The sequence below is a fragment of the Phodopus roborovskii genome, unplaced genomic scaffold (genome assembly GCF_943737965.1).
Source record: "Phodopus roborovskii unplaced genomic scaffold, PHOROB, whole genome shotgun sequence".
Taxonomy (NCBI): domain Eukaryota; kingdom Metazoa; phylum Chordata; class Mammalia; order Rodentia; family Cricetidae; genus Phodopus; species Phodopus roborovskii.
Genome location: NW_026126480.1, coordinates 29,700,856 through 29,725,283, shown reverse-complemented (window position 1 = coordinate 29,725,283; position 24,428 = coordinate 29,700,856). Strand labels below are relative to the sequence as shown.

Sequence of the window (24,428 nt, the reverse complement as noted above, 5' to 3'; positions counted from 1 at the left end):
ACTTAATCATAAAATATGACCAGCCAAACTCTTATTTTGTCTATTATATTGGTACTTTTATGAGACATTCAATTTTCTTTTGCAAAGTTTTTTTTTTTTTTTTTCTTGCCTCTTTTGGTACTGAAAACTTTTACTGTGCTGGGTCATAAACTAAGGACCCAAAGATACCAAGTTGGGCTGGGCATCCCTCCCCAGCTAACCAACACACAGATCTGTGTCAGGATCAGGATAAACTCAAAAGAAGCCATGGCGAGAGGCCCCACTGTCCCCAGAAGCAATGGAAGACAGGTCCAAGACAACACCAACCAGAAATCACCCACTTAGACAAACCCCAAAGGCAACCACCACGTTGTTGGAGCTTCAGCGTAAGGGTGGAGGCAGAAAGGGCGAAACCAGAGGAAGAAGAATGTGGAGGAATAGGGAGGAGAGGGCTGGACTGGGTAGGAGCCTGAAAATAGCTGGGAAGAAAGCAGGCTGGGAGGCTGAGACCTTACCAACCTCGCAGTAATCAGGAAGCCAAGGGCGGGGAAATGGGGTTGAGACTCTAGAGAAACTGAGCCCAAACACGAGGAAGAATACAAGTCTAGAGGGTGGAGCAGGGGCATGGCCAGGGATCGGGGCGGGGTCATGACGAGGGGTGTGCCTAAATTAGTAGGTCAAAGCTAGGTACAAGCTCTGAAAGCCGTACGTGACTGCTGATCAGGGGGGCGGGATCAGAGGTGTTGCACTACCGCCTGCAAAGACTGAAGCCCTAGGAAGTGCAGGGTCAGGCCCAGTAGGCCGAGCAAGAGCAGCAGCAGGAGCAACAGCCGCAGGAGCGTCAGCGTGGTGAAGCCACGGGGCTGCGGGGTCGTGGCCTGCACATATCGCTCCACTGCGTCGGCGAAGCTGAACTTGTCCGGCGCGTAGCCAAGCTGAGCGCGGGCCTTGGCAATCTGGAAGGTGTGCGTCACGGCCACGCTGAGCACCTGTGGGAGAGGCGGAGCCTCGGAGGGCGGGGCTAGTGGGAGGGGAGAGCATCCTAAAGGATAAGGGAGAGCCGCCAGTTTCTCGTCACACTGGGATTTAAAAAGACTGGCCACTGCGTCTTGTTCCTGCGATACCTTCCTGAGGCGGGGTGGGAGGACCGTCCTTTCTTTCTCCTGGAGAGCGCCGCCTCCTGGATACCCTTTCTGCATCTCACCCTCCAGCCCCGCTAAATTCTTATCTTGTTTAATACTTGTCTCTGTTTCTCTCCCCAGCCTAGCGCGGTTCTGGACCTCTGGAGGCCTTGGATGCATTCTTGAACACCCGGAGAGTACGAAGGCTTCCTGCCTGTAGTGGGGAGCGGCTATCCAGAAAAATATCTCCAAGGAAGGATGTTGGCTTCCTGTTGCCAGCCCAATACCAATTGCAGCTGGCAGGGCCTCAAAAGCAGCCTTCCAGCACTCCCAGCTGCTTAATTAAGTGTCCCTAAGAGAGGAATTCAGTTAGGCACAGTGATTCCTCTCTAAGTCGGAGCTGCATTTGCCCTGTTTTCAATTGGCCAGGGGCCCACCTGCTTCTAGGGTAATAAATGGCAGCTATCGATTGCAGAACTCCCACTGTGCTTGGTGTGGCTCGTTATATACATTCATCCTCTGAGATGACACTATTTCCTCTTTGCATGATTGAAGATCAGAGGTTAAGTGACTCGCCTAGGGTCACGTAGAAGAGCCACTTCCTAGACGTATTCTTTGTCGTTCTGGGGCCCGGAGATGCCCTCCCACCCGGCCTCTTATTCTTCTCTAGCTGGACATTGGCCACGTGGTTCTTACATGGCACAGACAAGCCCATGGGGTCAAGCACTGGTTCAGGAACCCCAGTGATGGAAGCAGAGAGACTAGTTGTCCTTCTTGCTCCAGATAGAACGTTCAGGGTTTGGAAGAATGCAGGTTAGTAAATATCCTAAAACCAGACCAACACCTCTTGTATGGAGACACAGCTGTGAGCTACACAGGCAGGTCCTGGCACTGTTCTCAGAGGTCAAGCTTAAGAGTGACCTCAGGATGAAGGTGCCTCTCCTGCATGCTGGGAAATTCCTCGTCTTAGGGTAGCTTTCATCACCATGTTGAGTTGTCTGGTTTCTAGAACATCTTCCTCTTTAGACTGTGAGCTTCCTGGGGTAAGGACCAAGTCTTCTTACCTCCAGTGCTCAGTGCAGTGCCTGGCACATAGCAGGTGCCTAAGGAATGAAAAGAGTCTTCAAAGCTATCGAGCTGATTGCTATCTCACAGGCTGACCAGCACAGGGCCCCAAACTGCCTCAGATCCTAAGCCCTGGAGCCTACATGTTAACCCACACTTTAGACAAGAGTTCTTGCCTGACTACAGCTCTGCAGCATTCCTGGTAGCAGTTTTGCCCTTTTATTCCTGTTGTGTTTTCCAGCCTAGTAATATAGCTTTAGGCCTGAGTTCAGATCCCATCAGTATCTTGTAAGCAAGTAATCCTGGGTAGGCAACTTGACTAACTTCCTCCTCTGTTTATGGGCAGGGCAATAGTTTCCAGTGGCAGGAAATCTCAAATGACACTAAAGAACTGTCATTATCCTCCATCAGTCTGGATGCTCAAAGGACCAATGGTTGGCAGTGGCTTCTTTGGAACATTCTCCACCCTCCCACTTCCTTCCAACTTAAAGAGCACTGAACTTGGCATCCTGAAGCCAATTTCAATGTGTGATCTTGGATAAGCCATTGATTTCCCTAGGGCTCATTTCTTCATCATACAGTAGAGAACATCATCTTTATGCCCTTCCTAATTTAAGCACTAGGAGGAATCAAATGAGAGAGACCCTAAATACCACCTGTTGCCTGTTTACAGCCTACCTAAAATAGCCTTTTTGAAAAAGTTTGTATATTTATTTTGTATGTATTAATGCCTTGTTTACATGCATGTATGTGCACCATGTATATGCCAGAAAAGGGTGCCAGATCCCTTGGGCTGGAGCTATGGGTGGTTGTGAGCCAGCATGTGGGTGGTAAGAATAAAACTTGGGTCCTCTGAAGAGCAGTAAGTGCTCTAAACTGATGAGCCATCTCTCCAGCCCCAAGTTGTCCCCTTGTTGAGTGGTACATGCTAAGGACATATAAAACTACACGTCAGCTGGGTCTGATGGTGCATACTTTTCATCTCAGCACTCAGGAGACAGGGTCAGATGGATCTCTGTGAGTTTGAGGCTAGCTTGCTCTACACAGTGAGTTTCAGGATATTCAGAGCTACATAATGAGACCTTGTCTCAAAACCCCCCTCCCCAATCAGTTGTGCATCATAACTTTGAGAATGGTGTTGATACTCTGTACATAGAAGAAGGTTAATACATACTTACTGTGAAGAATGTATGAGTGATGAGCCTAGAGCTACTGGGGAATTGTGTGAGAGTGCACATGTGTATACTCAGAGTTCAGGTTCACAGTGCCTGCCTTTGAGAGCCCCAGATCTGGCTAGAAAATAAGCCACCTATGGCTGGACTAACAGCTAAGAAGCTTGCTTGGAGTGGTTCAATTTTCAATCTACAACAGCAAAACTTTAGTGAGTAGGGAGCATTGTAAAGGAACCAGCTGTAGCTTTGGACCTACGTGGAATGTTCTAAGATCTCGGAGACATGTCTTGTGCCAGAGGTGTCCAGCAGTGGAGATGTGGAGGGGAAAGGTTCAGGACTAGGACTCCCCAACCGCACACAGCACACTTACCTCACTTCGGGTGAGTAGTGGGGAGATGGTACAGATGGGCCTCAAGGCCAGGTGCAGGTACTCCATCACAGCAGCTGTGGGAGAGGCAGTCGAGAGGGACCCTCAGGAAAAATCCACTGGGGGCATTGTTTGCTTGGCTAAGGAGGTACCTTTACAAAGGTCAGCTAGGGGGTCGCTTTACAAAGGTCACTGGATTCCTTAGGTCAGCAGCACTTGCTTGGGGGCTTGTTAGCTAGGAAATATGTCACAATAAGTTAGCACTAAGTAATATTGAGGGACCAAAGAGTGAAAATGAACCTGAGAAGACTCGAAAGTGTTTCTATTCTCTCAACCACTTTCAAATTACGTTTCATTTACTTATTTTGTGCATCTGTTTATGTGTGTAGGTGCATATATGCCATGGTGTATGTGTGGAAGTTGCTGGACAACTTGGGGGAGTTGATTCTTCCCTTCTACCATGTGGGTCTAAAGGATTGACCTGGGGGGGGGTCAGGCTTGCTGTAGTACCTTTACCCACTGAACCATCTTGCTCGCCTTCAAGCTTTCTCTTTTGATGTAGGATCTTACTACGTAGACCAGACTATCTTAGAACTCTCTATGTAGCTCAAGCTGGCCTTGAGCTCATCCTCCAAATGCTGAAGTCACAGGTGTGCCACCACACCTGGCTCTCCTATCTTTTTTCCAAGACAGGGTTTCTTTGTTGTAGCCTTGTTGTTCTGGAACTCACTCTGTAGACCAGGCTGGTCTTCAATTCACAGAGATCTACCTGCCTCTGCCTCCTGAGTGTTGGCACTAAAAGCGTGCACCACCACTGCCCAGAATCTCTCCTATTTTAATATGCTGACTTGGGGGGTGGAGGAGTCGGAATTGCTTCCCACCCTAAGAACCACTGCTGCTTCCCTGCCACTCCCTTTATCCTAACATCATTTCTTTGAGGTGTGGCTGAGACTTGGCTAGCTTCAAATGTCCAGGGGGTTGTAGTGTACAGCCATTGTGAAGATGACCCAGGCTGCAGTAAGTTTACACAGAACTGTATATTTGTATACAGTCCTCCCAAATTGCCATCACCTGGGCTACAGATAAGGCATGCCAATCATGATAATGCTGTGCGGATGTCACCCACCTGGGCAGTGAGTTTGCAAGTCTTTAATTTCAATAACAAACACCCCTAATGCATTTAAAACAGCAGGTCCAGCCTCTAATGTGGCAGGAACATAGCCCTTTGTGACTTGAGGACCACCTGTTTCCTTGGGCAGCTCACCCCAAGCCCGATGCCTGCTTGCATCCTTACTGGAAGGAAGCCAGCAGAGGGCAGCAGTAGGACACATTGTCTGCTGGTAGGACCAGGGAATGGGAGCAGATCCTGCCTGCAGGGAGAGGGGGAGAATCCAAGGTCCAAATCTCTACATATCCCAAAGAAGCCCTGGCATCAGGGTGAACTTGGAAGAGGGGGGCCTCAGGGCTCCCTCTGCCCCACCAGGCATCGTGCCTTCTAGCACAGGTCCAGGTGTCAAAGCTGCACCCCCACTACCACTTCAGGCAGATTTAGAGCTCCAGCCTCTTCTATTATAGTCACTCCAGCTTTGCAAGAGGCTCCAGTTTAAGCAGCACAGGCCTATGAAGAGTAGGTGGGTGCTGCTGTGGCAATGTAGAGACACTTGCTCCTCTGTGTGCAGGGTCACGCTGGGTGCACCTGCTCAACCTATTTAAATTCCATTACCCTCACTCCCTGCGTGCCTCAGTGGCTTCCTCATAGTCCAGGCCCTGGGTTTCCAATAATGTAAAAATGTATGTTGTGTGTGTACCTGGAATGCAGGGGCTTTAATACTCATGCTGTTCCTTACCTGACAGATAAACACAGGAAGTTGGTACCCAGATCCAGGGCTGACTGTACCCCAGCTTCTCAAACTGCAAGAGAACATGGTCTGACATGAGAACAGGTTGTTTAGGGACTGGTTGATGAGGAAAGATCACCTGCTTCCCATATCCTAGCTGGCAGAGGACCCCACCAGCCCAGAGAGCCCCCAAGCCCACACTATTTTGCACACCAGTCTGAAATGAGATCTACTTTTTGGTCTGGATAACTCTAGTTGAAAACATAGGACAGCCGGGCATAGGTGGCATAAGCCTTTAATCCCAGCACTCGGGAGGCAGAGGCAGGCGGGTGTGTGTGTGTGTGTGTGTGTGTGCTCTAGCGTGCCACAGAGGTCAGAGGACAACTTCAATCAGTTCTCTACCTCCATGTGGGTCCTGGGGATTGGACTCAGGTTGTCAGGCTTGGCAATGGAACTCTACCTGCGAAGCCATCTCTTGCCAGCCTCTATGGCAGGTTTTTAACTTAGAATCTTTCACATCATTTACTGTATCCACCCACACCTGAACATGTTCCCAGCCCTTACGTAGAATCTGTATTTGTCCCCCTTCCAGAATTGACTGTACAATTAAGGAAAAATAGTTAAACCCCAGCAAGTGGTGGAAGGCAGAGGGAGACTCAGGAAGAACCCGGCTGGCAGGGCAATGAATGGTGCTGTCTGTCCACCTGCAGAAAATCTCTTCTGGCCAAAGCCAAACCAACAAAGGCTGGCAGGCTGGAGAGAATGGGAGCATGCCCCCACCCCACCCCCACCCCCACTCCACCCCCACCCCTCCCCATCCCCACCCGCTGGGCAGACAGGAACCCTGCAATCTCTTAGAAAGCAGTCTGGCAGTTGTTCAATGAAAAGTTAACCCTGGAGTAACCGTTTAGCCCAGAAACTCCATGCAAACACGCAGTAATGTAATCCCAGCCCAGGGTTGGGGGATGGGGGCGGTGCAGGGCCACTGGCCAGCCAGCCTAGTCTACTTGGTGAACTTCAGGATAGTGAGAGACCCTGTCTCAAAAGACAGGGAAACAGTGTCTGAGGACCAGCATCCACAGTGTCCTCTGACCTCCACTAGGTGGGCTCACATACACATGCACTGGCATACACAGGTATGCTCATACGCACACACATTAAAGAAAAAAGAAAAAGGCATGCAGTCTCATCTCAACCTGATATCACAACACAGATCAAACTTAAAAACTAAGGGAGAAGAAGCCAGACACAAAAGGTCACTTATCCTATGACTCCATTCATATAAAATAGTCAAGCGAGGCAAATGTAGAGAGAGGAAGACTCATGGTTGCCTGGGGTGGGGTGGGCTGAGGGTAGAGGTGGGGTAGGGGTACACAGGGCCATGTTGCTAACAGGTACAGGCTTGTTTTGCTCATCTGAAGATGAAGGCCTGCTTTAAAGTTAATTATGATAATGACTGTTTTCCTTAAAAATGGAAAACCATATTAAATAGTATCCTTTCCATAGGTGAACTGCATAGCTTGTAAGCTACATTTCAATAAAAGTGTTCTTTAATTAAAAGAAAAACAGAAACCTTTACACGCATGGGTGTTTTGCTTGTATGTATGACTGGTGCTTGTGGAAGCCAGAAGAGGGCATTAGATCCCTGGAACTGGGAGAGTTGTGAGCTGCTGTGTGGGTGCTAGGACTTAACCCAGGTCTTCTGGAAGAGCAGCCAGTGCTCATTGCCCCTGCAAGTGCTCTTCAAATGGGACAAAGCAAAGCTGCCATTGGCACAGCAGCCCAAGCCCAGCTTCTGTGCCCACTTTCCACACTGGCCTGGTCCTAAGGAGACTATGGGCTGCTCAGAGAGGACAGGTTTCTCAGAGACAGAACTCTTCCCTCCAGACTCTGGTGACCTATTACACACGTGCCTAAGGCTTACAACTGAACCCTGCCTTTCAGTGGCAAACCACTTGCTTTAGCATGGGCCCTGGGGGCCATCAAAACCAGAAACAACAGAAGACTCTCATGGTCAGAATCAGTGTAAATCAGGAAGCAAGTCAGAAGAGGGCTGCGACAAAATCAGGGAGCACATAGGATCATAAAGGGTGGCCACAGCTCAGCTCCAGCCATGCCACTGTTAGGGCTTCCTAATGTAAATTCTTGGGGTTTGATGGTAGGAAAGGATTTAAGGATTTTAGAGTCTCATTCTGGGTTAGGGGACCAGAACACCTACCAGTGGGGCCATCCACTCAAAGAGGTTGACGCTTTCCCCATCGTTGATGTAGTATGCCTGTCCACTCTGTGGGTGACAGGAGAGACGGGATGCAGTCAGATGTCTGCCCACAGCCTGACTCCACACTTTCTCATGGTTCCTAGCTGTTGCTGTAACTTGCTTGTCCTCTTAAGCAGTTCTGGGGACAGACCTGGCCAACACCTTAGTAAGGGCTGTAACTGCCTTGGAGGAAATGATGATTTTCTAGAGAGATGCTGATGCTGTGGGCCAGGTGTCTGTCAATCTGACCATCTGACTATTGAAACAATGGGCCCCCAAAGAAATGGGGATTTCTTCAGGAATTCATGCTGGAAAAACAGCCAGAGGGGAGCTAATCTCCCTTTCATTCCTTGCAACAGCTTAAAGAATGAGAGTCAAGCCCACTTAGTGATGAATCAATAGTGGACAGGCCCATACCTTGTCCAGGACTGCCAAGAAGTGCATATTCCTGGGACTCTATTAAACTTTACTCTCTCATTTCAGGATTCCAAAACAGCCTGGGTCCTTTTTGTCCCTCTTTTACTTTTTATTAATAATTTGACTTTTTTGTTTTGTTTTGTTTTTTGGGTTTTTTTTTTTTTTTGAGACAGGGTTTCTCTACATGGCCTGCTCCTGGAACTCACTCTGTAGTCCAGTCTGGCTTCAAACTCACAGAGATCTGCCAGCCTCTGCCTCCAGAGTGCTGGGATTAGAGGTGTGTGCCACCAACAACTGACCTAATTTGACTCCTTTAATTGGCTTCTAAAGGAGTGGTTGAACTTGGCTTCTTGGGAAACAGATTATGAACAGGGAAACCACACTGAGAAGCTGTGTGACTCTGATGGACTCATTCAACCTTGTTGTACTCCAGTTTTTTTTTTCAGCAAGATGAGAATTATTGTGGAGACTGTGACACATTTCAGTTTGAAGCTGTGATGTCACAGGGTCCCTGGGAAGAGCTAATTATGCTCTCTGAAGCTTCTACCCTGGGACTCCTGAGGCTGAGTCTCCTTGTCTGCAGCCTGGGGGGGGGGTAGGGCATCGATATCACAGGACACTTACAGCCACATAGCCCTTAGCCATGGTGAGGGCCTCAGCTGCCAGCATGTGTGCCTGCACCAGATTCTGCACATGGACCCAGTTCATGCGTGTCCTGCGATCCCCAAACCGGAACATGAATAGTCTCTTCTTGATGTGGCTCTGGTTCGAGAGAGGGCAACACAGACTCAGTTGGGTGGTCTACACTCTATCTACACGCTCATGGCTTCTGAGGGTCCAGTAACAGGCTAGATTCCAACTGCCATGGCCCAGGTCCTCAGGACACCTCTGCTTGCTTGTCTCACAGATGACCTGGGCCACCTTTGACAGTCCTAACTTCTCTCATGCCTCACACTCAAACCACTTATAAACCCAGTCGCCCCAACTATTACATCTATTCAGAATTCAGCCACTTTTCTCCCCCACTGCCACCTCCCTCTCTTGCCTTGGGAACCACAACAGCTTCTTGACCATCCACCTACCCTGCACACCCTTATCTGGCCCTATTCTGGTGACTATAGACGTACATGGGCTTCGATGATGAACACAGAGATGTTGACAATGCCCCTTCTAGACCTGCCCCAGCTACTCTACTGCTTCCCTTGCTACTGACACCCCCCACCCCCAACCACTTCTGTTGCCACGATCCCAGGGCTGTCGGTGTACTCCTGGACAGTCTTAGGAGAGTTGCCCCCTCTGGACGCTCTTCCTCCAAAAGCCTGCTTTACACACTTGGCTTCCTCCTCCCTTGGAGGCTGAAAACCTGGCTTTCTCCAAGCCACTTCCCCAGCTTCCCCGGGAGCCCAATTCCCTTACCCCGCTCACCTTTTCTTTTTTCCCTTTGTGCCTGGCACCTTCCAACACTCTTTACAATTCAACGTGTGAATCTATTTTAATCTATTTCCTGGTGTGAGAACAGAGGCCATACAAGGGTAGGGGCTATCTGCTTTGTTTGCTGGTTTGAGTAGTACTGAGCGAACAGTAGTAGTTCAATTAAGTATTTAAATGGGGAAAGGTCACTGTCTTTTACCTGGTATCATTTAGGTATCAACAAAGGAATATTTGAAGCAGCAGGCCAGAACAGCACCCCCCAGGTGACCTTCAGTGGCTCTCCATGGCCTTATGCTCTCCATTAGTTCTAGCCGTGGAGACCTCTCACTGATGGATACTTCATTAACTGCATTCTTCTTTGAGTTGATCCTTACTTGCTTTCCCTAATCACCATAGCTCATCAAAAATCCCCTTTTATCCTTCTAAACACCACAGGCATCCCTTCCTCCAGGAAGTCCTCCTGGGAATCCCCTGCCTTGCATCTCTCTATCCAGCCTTCATTATGCTGAAGTTACAGCTGTGTGGTCTGTCTCCCTGTCCAGGTTGTGAGGAGATTGGGGCTTAGAGCCCCTTGTAGCTTTTTTCTAGAGTTTTCTGGCATGAAGAAACTTCACTGGCAGCCTGAGATAACAGTGAAGATAACTTCACTATTCAGCCCTTGGGGTGGCCACATGCTGGTCTCTCTAGGGTCATAGCCCCACCCTCCTCCCCTTGAACAAAGGCCTGCCTAGTACACTGAGAGCTTTGACCTTGGTATGTCTAAGGGACTATGAACTGGTGGGCATCGGTGTGACCTCCCAGCATGGAGAGTCTCTGGTGGGGGACACTGCCTCTAGACAGATGCAATGACATAAAGCTGCAAAGGTCCAACCAACACGCACACCACACCAACCCGGCTTCTCCTGCCTCTGATGCTAGGAAAGCCAGGAGAACATACCGCCACCCGGGGCAGGTGTCTTTGTTCTTCAGGGCCATAGATCCCTGGGGGACGGAGCACACAGGTACGGAGGGTGCCTCCTCCTAGGACACAAGAAAGGGTGGCACATGGAACTCAGGAGCCCACAGCACTTGAGGATGAGGAGCCCCAAGCCATCTATCCCTCCTGCTCCTTATCTAGCATGGACGGCCCAGTATAAATACTCTGTCTCCAGCTGCCTAGTTTTTTTTGGGACCCCACCCTGCAGAGGTCCTTAAAGGTGGTGTCCTTAGATGCTCTCACCTGGAATTGACTCTCGGGATCATTGGGATTAGGATCACAAACTCTGAGGGCACTGGCCATAAACTCTGCCAGCCAAGGCCCTTGAGCTATCTATCCATGACCTGTGATTTCTCAACCAGGTGGCTGTTTTTTCTCACATCTGTTTCCCAGGCACCTCCATTGTATGTTCCCTTTCCCCATGAATAAGCCAGAGCCAGTGGCTTCCATCTTTACAATGAAGCCCAGAATCATGGATGATAGAGGAGTCCCCAAAAGATATGCCTACATGCCAACCTGACTGGAAAAAGGGCTTCAAGTTTGTAATTAAGGTTATTGATGAGTTAAAATCATTGTAGATTTTCAGGTGGGTCTAATCCAATTACAAGGGTCTTAGAGAGAGCAACAGAGGATAAAGAGGCCACATGAAGGTAGAAGTAAGGACTGGAGTTTTGTAGTCATGAGCCAGGGTCACCTGGGACCACCTGAAGCTGGAGGAGACAGAGGATCCCATCTCCAGAACCTTCAGAGAGAGAGTTCTACCTGCTAACACCAGCTAACACCAGGATTCCAGGCTCTAGTTTTTAGATGGCAAGAGAATGTTCTAAACCAGGACACTAACACAAGCAGGTGCAAGAGGATACAGTACCTGACAAGGCATTGTGACCTACTTATTAGGACTCTGACACCCAGCTCAAGTGAGGGCCGTCTCAGGACTAGCCTGGATCTCAGGCCACTGTAATCACCCCTGGTGACCATGGTCAGTCTCCTGGAAGGCAGGTGTCAGCTGAGCTTTTTTGTGGCCTACAGCTAAGTTTAAACTCTGGGTCCCTGGGGGCATGGTGGAGGGAGTTCAGGTTTCAGCCAATGGTAGCCAGTGGGACACTGGGTAGCCACGTCAGGGAGGGGCAGGCCTAGGGTATCCATGACTCTTTGGAGCATTGAAAGCTGGGGATGTGCACATAAATAATTCTCAGCAGAGGATTAGGTGTCTGACCTGGCGGCAGGTGAAAGGGGCTGTGCCCTGGCAGAGAAGGGAATTCATTTGATCAGATCAAATCCTGGGCAACACGGTAGATGTATACACCAGGATCAGGGGTCAAGGACTGACAGACTAAGGGAAGAAAGCAGGGATATTGTAGGGAAAAGAGCCCACGTGCAGGGACCTTGTTTGCTCCCTTTAGAGTAGCACAGTGGGTAGAGCCAGGATTCTGGGGCTAAGACTCCGCTGGGCTTCAAAGTCCAACTCTACTGCTCAATGCTGTGTGACTTTGAGTGAAGCCAGCTAACTGGTCTCTGTTTCCTTATGTGCAAACTGGAGGCTATAATTTCAAGCCTCTCTTGTTCTCCAAATCCAATTGGTTCCCATATTTGTTTATCTTTTTCAATGTTACTAGAGAGGTTGGACACAGGGCTTCATGCTAAGCAAGCTCTCTACCTCTGAACTATAACCTGACTTTTTTTTTTTTTTTAACTTTTTGTTTTTTTGAGGCAGGGTCTTGCTATATAATAGCCCAGGCTGCCCTTGAACTCACTCTGTAGTTCAGGCAAGCCTTGAACTTGTAATTTTCCTGCCTCAACCTCCTGAGTAGTTAGTATGTAAGGACTTTGCTACCAGACTCATGCAGATAAACCTCTCCCTCTCTCCCTTTCTTTTTTCTTCCTGTCTTTCTTTCTTCCTTCTTTTGAGACAGGTCTCTCTGTGTAGTGCTGGCTGGCCTGGAACTCATTATGTAGACCAAGCAGGCCTTGTTCTCTACATCTGACTGCCTCTGCCTCCCCAATGCTAGAACTAAAGGTGTATGCCACCACACCTAACCTGGATAGATAATTTTGACAATAAAGAGAAACCCTGCTGGCTGGTTCCTTAGCTTCTAAATTTTAGAAAGACAGTAACAATTTATGGCAAGCAAATTGTCTGAATGGGTTTGGCTCCTGTGTGGAAGTCAGGGATGCCCAAATTCCATCCCCCACTCAGAAATGATACAAAGTGAATGAACCTTTGCATATGAAGTTAGCATGCAAAATAGGGCCTGACATGAGGAATGCATGTAAGTGTGGACAGTTCCTATTTTATTATTGCTGCTCTGTAAGCCAGAGGAGAGGATGTGGGGAGACAGCTGAGAGGTTTTTCTGGGAAGTTATTGATGATTAAATGCAGAAGCCTCTCACTTGCATGGTCCCTTCCAGAGAGCTATAGTTCCATTGTACATTCCTAATGCTAAAGAAGACTGCCAAAACTTAGTTCATGCCCATAAGACAGCAAGGACAGCCAGTGTCAGGCTGTCCAAGTCTCTTCCTCACTAGACTGCAAGCAGGAGATCTGACTGTCCAGGCTGTGTTCTGATGGAGGAGGCATGTGGAGGTGCTCAGAACACACTGAAGGACAAAGGCCCACACCATGCAGAGATATCACTTGGAAGGATATAGGGTCTCAGACACACAATTCAGAGAGGCAGTGGTAGGCAGGCATGCTTGTTATAAGCAGGCCCCATGGTACTCACCTAGGAGAGGTGTCCCATTAGCCATGAGAATCAACTGGTCAGCAATGGCTTTGGTTCGAGAGTAGTGGTCCATGTGCTGCCAGGGGACAAGGAGAATACAGTCACTAGATGACCAGCTCAGTTATGTTGATGGCAATGCTGGCCCATCAAGGCTTGGTCTACCCCATGGCTGCATAGACTCCAGGAAGCACCTGCCAGTCTGCAATATCTGCCCTGTGACACTGATGTCAGATATAGGTTGGATGATCTGGTCATATGTCATCCTTTAGTGTTCCTGTGACATCTTTGCACATAATCTCATTTCCTGCTCTCTACAAATCCCCTCCATGGTGTTATCAGGCTTAGATGAAGACACAGAGGTTCAGAGTGCATGATAACTTGCACTGTCCCAGAGGTGAAAGGGGCCAGGCTGGGTGGGGCTCAAGCCCAGGTATATCTGATTTTGAAGCCTTCCCAGGCAAGATAAGCTGAATAGGAGACAGTTTGGGGGTCTATCCTGCTGGGATGCACACTGAGTTACAAGACAGACCTGACTCCATCCATGCCTGCCCCTTGGGCAGTCACTTCCAAGTCTACCACCCTGCCCCATCTCTCCCAGAAGCTGGTACCTTGTCCAGGGGGAAGTATGGGACCGAGTCTTCATCACCCTGCTCTATGGGCTTCCCACCGAATGTCACATTGACTGTGCTGGTGTACACGAGCCTTGGGACACGCCGACGAACACAGACTGCAGGAGACACACATACACAATAGCCAGATTGTGAGCAAAGAGCTAAGGAGGGGCTCAGAAAAGACTTCTGTGAGTGAATCCACCCATTTCCACCCAGCCTTAACGTCCTGCCCCATACCATCAGGGATCTCCCAGAATCCAGAGCTGTCTGGGAGGGAAAAGCCTCCCACCTCAACTTGGGATGTCGGGACCAGGGCTTCTTACTCCTCCTTCTGGTGTGCCTTTGGCCCCCTAGCCACTCTGTTGGGAGCAGGTAAGAGGAAAAGGCTCACTTGGTGGGACAGATAGAAAAGATGTTCTAGAACTGGAGAGAGTGCAGGTCAAAGTTGGACACATCCAGAAGGCCTTCTATCCGGAGTCTTGGTGACCTTTCTCAGTGCCATCCTCAACCCTGAGTCTCTAGACATGCTAAGGCTGCTGATGCCCCTTACAGGGCCCTGAGCAGGTCTACACAGGGAAGATATTCTACCTCCCACTGGCCTCAGTTGGTACAGTCTGGGTAGGACAGAGGGGTCCTGCCTCTGTTGCCCCCACTCCCAGCCCCCACCCCACAGCCAGGCCAGTGGCAGGAGAAAGAAGAGAAGGGATCACACTGCAGGCCACACTCCACTCTGAGGGCCTACCATTAATCACTAGCCTGGTGCCTCCGACATTTATAGACTCAATCTGCTGTTTCTGTAGCTAAAAAGGCAAGAAGGAAATAGGAAGTTACATGCTGCCTTCAGTCTTGTGGCTAAGGCCACAGGCTGGACTCTGGGTCAGCAGGATTCTCACTGAAGGATACTTGGAGCAGGGTGTAGGTGCAGGGGCTGACATAAGAGTTTGGCATGGATAAATGACTTCAAACAGATTGGATCATTTTCTGCCTCCCCAAGTCTCCCTTATCTGAGACAAGTGTGTGATATGGCCATGTACCAGAGAGGGCACCAGAGTGTATACAAAGCAATGGTAGGTTCTGGCATGCCAGGCACCCAGCAAATAGTCCAGTCCAGACCTCATTTAACACCACTGGGAAGTGTGATGTGCTAGATTTTCAAACTACATTATTTTTCTTTGAGACAGTGTATCTTATGTCACCTAGGTTGGCCTCAAACAGGCTAATCAACAAAGATAACCTTGAATTTTCTGATCCTCTGCCCTCCACCTCCCAAGAACTGGGATTATAGGTGTGTGCCACCATATCTGGTTTATTGGTGTTGCTGGAGATCCAATCCAGGGTGCATGCTGAGCAAACATTTTACCATTTTACCCACTGAGCCACATCCCCAGCCAAAACTATATTTATTCTTATCATGGTGGTTTGTTTGTTTGTTGTTTGCTTAATGGGGAAATAGCTATAAGGTTAAAAATAATTCAAACAGTAAAAAGTATGCCCAGGGGCTGCAGAGATGGCCCAGTGGTCAAGAGTACTAGCTGCTCTCCCAGAGGTCCTGGGTTCTGTTCCAAGCATCTGCATGGCAGCTCACAACTGTGTAAATCTAGTTCCAAGGGAACTGAGGGCCTCTGCTGACTTCCTTAGGCACCAGGCACACATGTGATGTGCATATATATGTGTAGGCAAAACACCCACACACATAAAACTTAAAAAGCTATCCAATGAAGAGGAAAGTGCCTTTACATTGCTGCTTTCCAAGTCTTCCTCTGCCCTCCCCAGAGGGAACTGCTGTTAATAGTTTTGTTCTTTTATATGGAAAAACCTGTATTTAACATCATTATATATCCATGTACACTTAATAAAGATTTGTCCTAGTTTTTAAATATTTCTCACATTTTTATTTATTTGTTTTGCATGTGCATGCCTGTGTCCATGTGTGTGGGGGACATGGTACACAGGGTGAGGACAGCTTGTGGGAGTCTGTTCTTCCATCATGTGGGCCTGGGGGTCAAACTGAGATCATTAGGCATGACAGCAGGCACTTTCCTTTTGAGACAGGGGTCTCTCTATATAGCCCTGGCTGTCCTAGAACTTGCTATGTAGACTGGACTGACCTCAAACTCACAGAGATATTCTTGCCTCTGCCTCCTGAGTGGTGGGATTAAAGGTGGTTGGTTGAGTTATCTTACTGGCTCTTAGGTTTCCTTTTCTTTTTTAAGGTAAATAGGGGATACCAAACACTATTTTGAACTTTGGAGATTGCCAGGTTATCAACACTTTTGACTCTTCTCATCCTTTTAAATGGCTGCATAGAATTTCATGCTATACCTGCTCTAACTTACTTTGATAACTGATGGACCACTGCATTATTTCTGGTTAAGAAGAATGCTATGAGTATGTAAATAAGTATAATTTGAGTCAAATGGAATATATTTTGGTAGACACTGCTACAGTGCTCCCTAAAGAGTTTGTGACATAAATCGTAGTGACACCCTTCTATGTGTGGAAGTCTCACCTTCTCAGACCCAGACATGCCATAGGAGGCCACGTGAAAGACACAGTCCACTCCCTGGAAGGCTTGGTACAGAGCTTCTTCATCTCGAACATCAGCCTGAAACCGAAGTAAGAGGTTCAAGTCCAAGGCCAGGATTTACCAGCTCCACAGAGCATCACAGGTGCTGCCCCCATTCATTCTGCTCTTGGGTCCAGGGTGTTTCATATGCACAATCTTACTGACTCCCTATGAGCCCCTTGTAAAACACATGTGATTGCTGTTTCTTTCTGTGGATGAAGACTTGGGCTCAATGAAGTGTGACTACAGCTGGGAAGGGTAAGATTTGGAGCTGAGGATGGCTAGATGGTTAAGACAGGCTGGAAGCCCCAACTCCTGGAGTTCACAGGAAGCTGGATGAAGAGGCTTGCATCTGCAAGCCAAACACTTCTATGGTGGGGGGGGGCGACAAGAAAAGTGGGGGGAAGCTCTTGGGCTAGCCAGATGGGAGTGCGCAGAACAGAAACCGAAACAAGAGAGGCCTGCCTCATCACGGGAGAGGGAGAGAACCAACCCTGCAAAGTTATCCTCTGGCAAATGTATGACTGCACTCACACACATCACGCATACACTCACATATACATCACACACATCACATGCGCGTACACACACACACGCACACACACACACACACACACACAGACAACAAAATCTAAAAATAAAGCCCGGTGGTGGTGGTGGTGCATGCCTCTAATCCCCGTACTCAGAAGGCAGAGGCAGTTGGATCTCTGAGTTCAAGGCTAGCCTGGTCTACTGAGTGAGTTCTAGGACAGTCAGGACTACATGGAGAAATCCTGTCTCAACAAAATTAAAACTAAAACCAAAACCAAGGTTTTTTTTTTCTAAAAACAGTAAAGAATTGGAGCTAAATATGGCTCCACAGCCTGAGCTGTCAAACTCCACTGCAGTTCACATCATATTTGTCCATTTGAGCTCTGCTACCAGCACCGTCACCACCAGCACAGTCACTTCTGGCAGTACCCCCTCCAAACACACACATACTCCATGATCCCCGTCTCTGTACCTGGATAAACTCAGTTCCTGAGGGTAGTGGCCACTGGGGTCTGCGGAGGTCAAGCAAGATGACAGACGTGCCTCTCTTGGCTAGGCTGGAGCCCAGGCTGAAGCCCAGGTAGCCTCCTCCTCCGGTCACCAGAACCTTCTGTCTGGGGGCCTGTGTGGGTTTGGCCTGAGTCTTCTGCTGTCGCTCTGGTTCTGGGGTTGTCACTGATTCACTGGGGTTAGCACCAGTCCCAGAGCCTCGTCTGGTCCCAGGCCCTAGCCCCAGCCCAGTTAATGGTGCAGGTCCTGGCCTAGGTACTGACTCACTTGCTCCTGGCTGAGGTGCTGGCCCAGCTCCCGGCTGAGGTGCTGGCCCAGGTACTGACTCAGCTCCTGGTCTGGGTCCAGACCTAGCTCCTGGTCCAGGTAATGGTCCCAGAGTAGCAGTAGGCCCTGCAGTAGCACCAGGTACTTGGCCAGTCACAGAAGCAGTGCTAGGTCCTGGCCCAGACCCTGGAACAGCCCCAGGCCCTGGCCCAAGACCTGACCCATACCCTGAAGCAGACCCCAGACCTGAAACCCCTCCACAGGCCTGGCAGACTGGGCAGCCCTTCTCTCCCTGGCCTGTAGCTTGACAGGTTTCTAGTGAGGAGCCCGCAGGGTTGGTCTTCATCCTCTATGAAGCCATGCAGCCCAGAGGCTGTCCACCTGTGGAGGAAAACATATGAGTGTTCTAGGGTCACCCCAAGGCACACCTTATCAGGTCCTTTGAACTAAGGGGAACTTCAGGAAAACTTGAGCCTCACAGATCTCTCAGGGCTCCAGAGTTTTAGAGCCCCAAGAACCTCCATGTGGCTGCTGGCTCCTTAGGGAGTCAGAGAAAGCAGCCTGACCTTTGACTTCAAAGCTGGGGAGACTGAGGCTCAAAATCATGTTGCATACACTAAGCACCCCTAATTTCCCCACAGGCCCCATGTAGCACCAGAGGAAGGCAGAGCCGGTCATGCCTGGGGAGTCTTACATACTGGGTGTGGTGTTATCTGACTAGGAATGGGGGGGGCAAGGAAGAGGAGGGGGGAAAAGTTGGAGGCAGAGGAGGGAAAGGAATAGAAGGGAGAGAAGAGAAGAGGAGGAGGAGAGGGAGGAGGAAGGCAATGAAGGAAAGGAGGGAGTAAAGGAGGGAGGGGAGGAGAGAAAAAGGGTGGAGGAGAAGGGAAGAAGGGAGAAGAGGAGGAGCAGGAGGTTGAGGAAGGAGAGCTCAAGAAGGGGGGAGAGGAAGAGGAGGAGAGGAGGAACCACATGGGACTTGAGGGGCTCAACACCTGGATACTTGTGATCCCTAAGTCTGCAGCGACTCCTGATACCAGTTGGCCGAGGATGGCTGATACCTCACAGTCTGCCTGAGTCCCCTGCAGCTTTCTGGGTCAGGTGGGTGGGCCCCAGGGACCTGCATTGAGAATCCTGTCCTCCTCATTCTAGACCCATAGCTGACCCAGGCTCAGTCAACTGCCATGGTTTTTCCTACCCCGATTTACCTGAGCATCAGGCTCGACCAAGAGCCAGGTCATTAACAGTATAGAAAGTGACTGCACTGCAGGCCTTCTGTGTACCAGGCTATGGGTGTGTTGAGTGACTGATTGGCCAATGAGCTGTTACAGTTATAAGAACTAAGCTTGTGTCTCCTCTGTCATTATCCTGTTCGGTTTGGGATAGGAATGCAGTCATGTGTTGGGGAGGAGCACCTCCACCCTTCAACTAGGGGACAGGATGTAGCTTCAGAGGGAAGACACCTCTCCCAAGGCCCAGATGACTCTTCTGGGGAAGGGTATATGGGTATTTATAGTGGCAAAGGCTGGGTGTGCTCTTGGGCAAAATGCTTACTGTGCCTCAGTATCCACAGCTGTGAAATGGGTCCAAATGATTGGCTGCTGTAAATTCCTTACACAGTTGTCCCAAGAGAACAGATACCAAAGTCTGTGCAAATCACCTCAATGCAGGCTGCATGAAGGTTTGATGCTCCTGTGCCCAGAACAGTGCCTGGCTAACTGCTAGGAGAATAGACAGGGGCTTGTTCTTCAGGGGAGCATTATGGCTAAGCCAGGACTGAACCTGGTTGTGGCAGGGCTAAATTCTCCTGGCAATTTCAGAAAATATAAGCTACTGTTCCTATTACCCAGAAGTGGAAACTGGAGCCCAGAAAACATCAGAGAATTGTGGGTGAATTACAACAAAAAGTTGGCTGTAGTGATGGGCACCTGTAATATCAGGACTTCAAAGACCTACACATTGCTGTGAGTTTGAGGCCAGCTTGAGTTACATAGTAAATTTCAGGCTAGCTTGGAAAAGTCTAAAAAAAAAAAAAACCCAAAACCAAAATCAAAAGTAACATGGCTAACCGGACAGCTCACATCTGCCAGTCTGGCTATCTGGCTATGTGAGTTGGAGACTAGAAAGAATTGACTTCAGAAAGTTGTCCTTTGACCTCCACACATACCCTGACAAGCGTGCCCCCTCATCACACACACACACACACACACACACCATAGTAGTAGTTGTCATCACTATAATAGTAATATCAGAAGCTAACAAAAATGAAAATAGTTAAAGGTCTTAGTCCTGAATCCAGGTCCGTGGAGACAATGTGACGCTGGGTTTGATGAAAGGGTTCGGAGGGGCAGGGATCAGGGCCTCCTGGTGGCAGACTGAGCACTTCCCACACAGCTGATGGATGGGGGCGGATCCCCATCCCAGGTCCTCTCGGTTCTCCTTCCCGGGCCACCACACTCCAGTCTGCACTCACCTGGCTCGGGCTCCCGCAGCGCTGCAAGCTTCTTGAGCCTCTTGGGTCTCAGCGCCAAAGCCAGCACCACCCCTGTGACTGCAGCGGGAGTTGGGCTGGCTGGGGAACCGCCACGCCCTCCTGGTGCCTCCGCCCCAGCTGTCCCGCCCTGTCTCTCTGTGCTCTCCAGCCTAGAGCTCTGCAGTCACACTCACCCGAGGGTGAGCAAGCAGCAAAGGCTGCATTTCTGATGGAGAAAAGAGGCAAAGGAGCAGCGAGCCTGTCCTGTCCTGTCTGTTCTACTCAACAGCCACCTTTCTTGCACACCATTCTTGATTCCACTTGTTCATCCCACCTGTTCCCTTCTAGCTCATTAGCCATTCTGTGTGTGTGTGTGTGTGTGTGTGTGTGTATCAAATTGTTCATCCAATTTTGTCAGTTTCATTTCTCTGCATCTGTTCTTTCAAACTTTCATCAGTCCATCTTTTTTTTCAATCCACTCTTTCACTTGTCCATCCAACCTTCCATCTGCCCATCTATCCAAGCCAATTTTCATCCATCCATTTATATACCTGTTTTCTTCCATCCATCTATCCACCTTACTTATCTACCTAGCTAAGAATATTCTTACATTTTTTTTATCCCCCCTCCTCCTTCCTTCCCTGTGCTGCTGGATGTTGAACCTGGGGTGCCTCATAAATGCTAGACAAGGGCTCTACCATGGAGCCACATCCTCGCCCCAACTTCCCCCCTTTTTAAACACTTCCTCTGTAGCCCAAGCAGACACTGAAGTGATCCTCCTGTCTCAGCCTCCCAGAGAGCAGGAAATAAGCCTGTGCCTCCCAGGCTTGGTTCCCTCATTCCATTGCCATGGATGCTTCTTTCTGTTGGCCTTCCCTCTGTGTTGGGAGCAAGAATGGCTTTCCCATCCCTGGAAAAGCCAGGGACAGTGGCAGAAGGCCCAGCATGTGTCCAGTCTTCTTCACATCTGCTACAATGAAACAACCTGGCTCAGAGGAGGGAGCATGTTGCTCACTTTACTCTGAGACAGGCCACAAAAAACCTGTATGAATAAACTCTGTGAACATTAGGTGAAGGAGGCAAACCCCAGACTTCAGCCTGCTCCTGCCAGGTGTCAGGTGGAAGATTGTCCCTTTCAATCTCCATGATTCTGCTTCAGCCTCATTTTAGAGGTGGAGTAACAGGTTCAGGAAGGCCGCCTTGGGGGCCTTAGAACTCAGCTCTGCCTCTTCCTTTGAGACAGGGCTTCTCTTCGTAGACCAGGCCAGCCTCAAGCTCAAAGAGCCAGCACTGCCCGGTTGCCTCTTTCTTTGTTACCTTTATGTGTGTGTGAATGCACGAATGCACCATAGTGCACATGTGGAAGTCAGAGGACAACTTGCACAAGGTGGCTCTCTCCTTCCATCATGTGAGTTCCTGGGATTGACCTTAGGTCATTAGAGTTGGTGGCAGGCACCTTACTCACCTTTGGGTTCCTTTCTTGCTGTATGTTTTTGGGCAGCTACAAGGCTTAGGTTCCTCATCCAGAGTCTGGAAATGGCATGGTGTTTACTCTCAGGACATTGTGAGTTTATGGTTGACGTGACAAAGTATGTGCAAATCCTAGAACATAGAGCTGCATGGTTGTGAGCTGCCATGTGGTTGTTGGGAACAGAACCCAGTTTCTCTGAAAGAGCAGCAAATGTGCTCCTAACCACAGAGCTTTATCTCCAGCCCCAGCTCGAAGTTTTTAGGGTGCATAGTTAAAATGCTGCATCTGCTAATGGCCTTCTTGCTAGCAGAGCTCTGAGTGGCACACAGCATCATGAGGAAGAGACAGGGCATGTGTATGTGTGCCGCTTTTGCCTCTCTTTTCCTACAAAGCCACCAGGATTCAGTCTTGGGGAGTAAGCCTCAGCACCTTGTCTAACTCTAGTCACCTCCCCAAGGCCCCATCTCTGAACACCATAGAGTAATTAAATGTGCAAATGCTTGAAGGGCATGTTCAAATCCTATCTGAATCACAGCAGCATCCTAATGAAATAGCACCCTGTACTCCCCATGATAGCTATTACTGTGATTTCTATCTCAATGAAAAGTATTACCTGCTCTTGAATCTTATATAGAGTTGTGAGCACATTTATATTTTATTTCTTTTCTTTTCTTTTTTTCTTTTTTTTTTTTTTTTGAGGCAGATTCTTTGTAGCCCTGACTTGCCTTGCTGTAGACAAGGGTGACCTGGAATTCCTGGTCATACCTCCTTTTAATGCAAGTCAGGTTATCAAGAACCCAAGACTTTGTGCATACTAGGCAAGCTTTCTACCAACTGAGCCACATCTTCTTATGTTAGGTGTTTTGCTTACCCATTGTTTATGAGTTTGATATGCCTTATAGAATGTAGTAACTATTTCATGCTTTTTCCATTGATTCATAGTTTGATGATATACAAATATGTTATGATTTGTTTGTACATTATACCATGGTTGGACACTGGGTGGTTTCCAATGTTGGGCTTTTACAAATAAAGCTATTGTACACATTCTGGTATCCACACACTCATTTCCCCTAGAGAGGGGTTGTTGGGCTTTAATAGAAATAGCCAAATTTTCAAAGTGGTGAAAATTTACATTTTCTTTCCCTGAGCCCCATACCAGAAACATGAGCATTTTTTGGGGGGGGGGTTGTTTCGACACAGAGTTTCTCTGTGGCTTTGGAGCCTGTCCTGGAACTATCTCTGTAGACCAGGCTGGTCTTGAACTCACAGAAATCCGCCTACCTCTCCCTCCTGAGTGCTGGGATTAAAGGTGGGTGCCACCAACACCCGGCACAACATGAGCATTCTAGTCACTCCAGTATCTTGCTATTGATAGTCATCTTGAGTCAAGCCATTCTACTGAGCATACAGCTGCATTTCACTGTGACTTCAATTTGTATTTCCAAGAAAGGTGAGGTTGTTGAGCTCTTTTCCATTGTTCTTTTAGGAGGAATGACAGGGGGTTGGTATTTTGAGATAAAGTCTCTGGTTAAGCTTGGCCCAGAACTCCTGATTGTCCTGTCTCCAATTCTCAGGTGCTGAGATGACCTGTGTATGTATGCTACCATGCTGGGTTTAACTGTGTGTGTGTGTGTGTGTGTGTGTGTGTGTGTGTGTGTGTGTGTGTGTGTGTTTTGTGTTACTGAGTATTGAACCCAGAACCTTGGGCATGCTGGACAAGTTGCATATGCAATTCCCATTTGTATTTGTCTGAGTTGCTGTTCATTTTAAAAAATAAATGCTTATCTTTTTTATATCGAGCTTAAATCCTCTATATAACCTGAATGATGTCTTGTTTTTTGTTTTTCTAGACATGATTTCTTTGTGCAGCTCTAGCTCTCCAGGAACTTACTCTGTAGACCAAGCTTGGAGATCCACCTGCCTCTGCCTCCTGAGTGTTGGGATTAAAAGCATGTGCCCCACTGTCCAGAATTTAATAAAGTTTTATCTCACTCAAAATTTACACACACATACACACATTACCAGTACTCAAGCATTTGAAGTCATTTTGACTCTATTAGTAAAAACCAATTTTCTCATTTTAGGAAATGATCCCAGATCATCTAACACAGATGTACATAGTATAGCTGGATTCAAAGGCTGTATCTGTCTTTCAGAGGCCAGAGCAGAGCATTTACTCTGGACTGGGTCCATAGTAGCCTCCGGTTAGCAGTGATGTTGGTGGTAATGGGGCTTGGCTCTTGGTTGTGTCTTCCTCCAAGCTAGGCTGCTAGGCCCGTGGATCCAGATGGTAAGAAGTATAGGTAGGAACCAGGAGAAGCAGGCTCATCAGGCTGCTATCCAGAGCTGGGGTAATCACTGCTTACCACACAACTGCCATATGGCAGGATCTGGGGATCCATGGATAGTTAAGACAGCAGCTTCTTGGCAGAGGGGAACCGTGGTCAAAAAGAGTTAGGACATTGAGCAGGGCATCACAGCCTGCAGTGCTGAATGCTGCCAGAGGCATGGTTAGTCAGGAAAGCCAGACGAGGAAGGCAGAAGCATCCAGATGTGACTGGAGGTCCTTAGCTCTGGGTGGGTACCAGGAACATTTTCAGAGTGAAGCCAATGCCATCTGAGCTGTGCCTTGACAGGTAAGCAGGAGTCA

General features: G+C 48.7%; 2 protein-coding genes and 1 long non-coding RNA gene across 3 annotated transcripts in view; 1 reads left to right on the top strand and 2 right to left on the bottom strand.

Moving 5' to 3' along the window:
- Window positions 1-713: 713 nt before the first annotated feature.
- On the bottom strand, window positions 714-24,250 carry Sdr42e2 (short chain dehydrogenase/reductase family 42E, member 2). Its single transcript, XM_051192834.1, has 12 exons — window positions 24,145-24,250; window positions 17,527-18,212; window positions 16,467-16,562; window positions 14,700-14,757; window positions 13,955-14,073; window positions 13,347-13,422; window positions 10,585-10,667; window positions 8,841-8,978; window positions 7,761-7,826; window positions 5,552-5,615; window positions 3,708-3,781; window positions 714-968 (listed from the first exon to the last, which is right to left on the bottom strand). Exons 2-12 carry the CDS (start codon window positions 18,175-18,177, stop codon window positions 714-716), a joined length of 1,680 nt encoding a protein of 559 aa, XP_051048791.1. The 5' UTR covers window positions 18,178-18,212; window positions 24,145-24,250.
- Window positions 793-1,577, top strand: LOC127228273 (uncharacterized). The gene is made up of 2 exons (XR_007835019.1): window positions 793-942; window positions 1,242-1,577. It is a non-coding gene; the product is annotated as an uncharacterized LOC127228273 (long non-coding RNA).
- Window positions 23,745-24,428, bottom strand: part of Vwa3a (von Willebrand factor A domain containing 3A) — a 47,463-nt gene continuing 46,779 nt past the window's right edge. The window contains exon 32 of the mRNA XM_051192833.1: window positions 23,745-24,428. The gene's annotated coding sequence lies outside the window, so the exon portion shown is untranslated.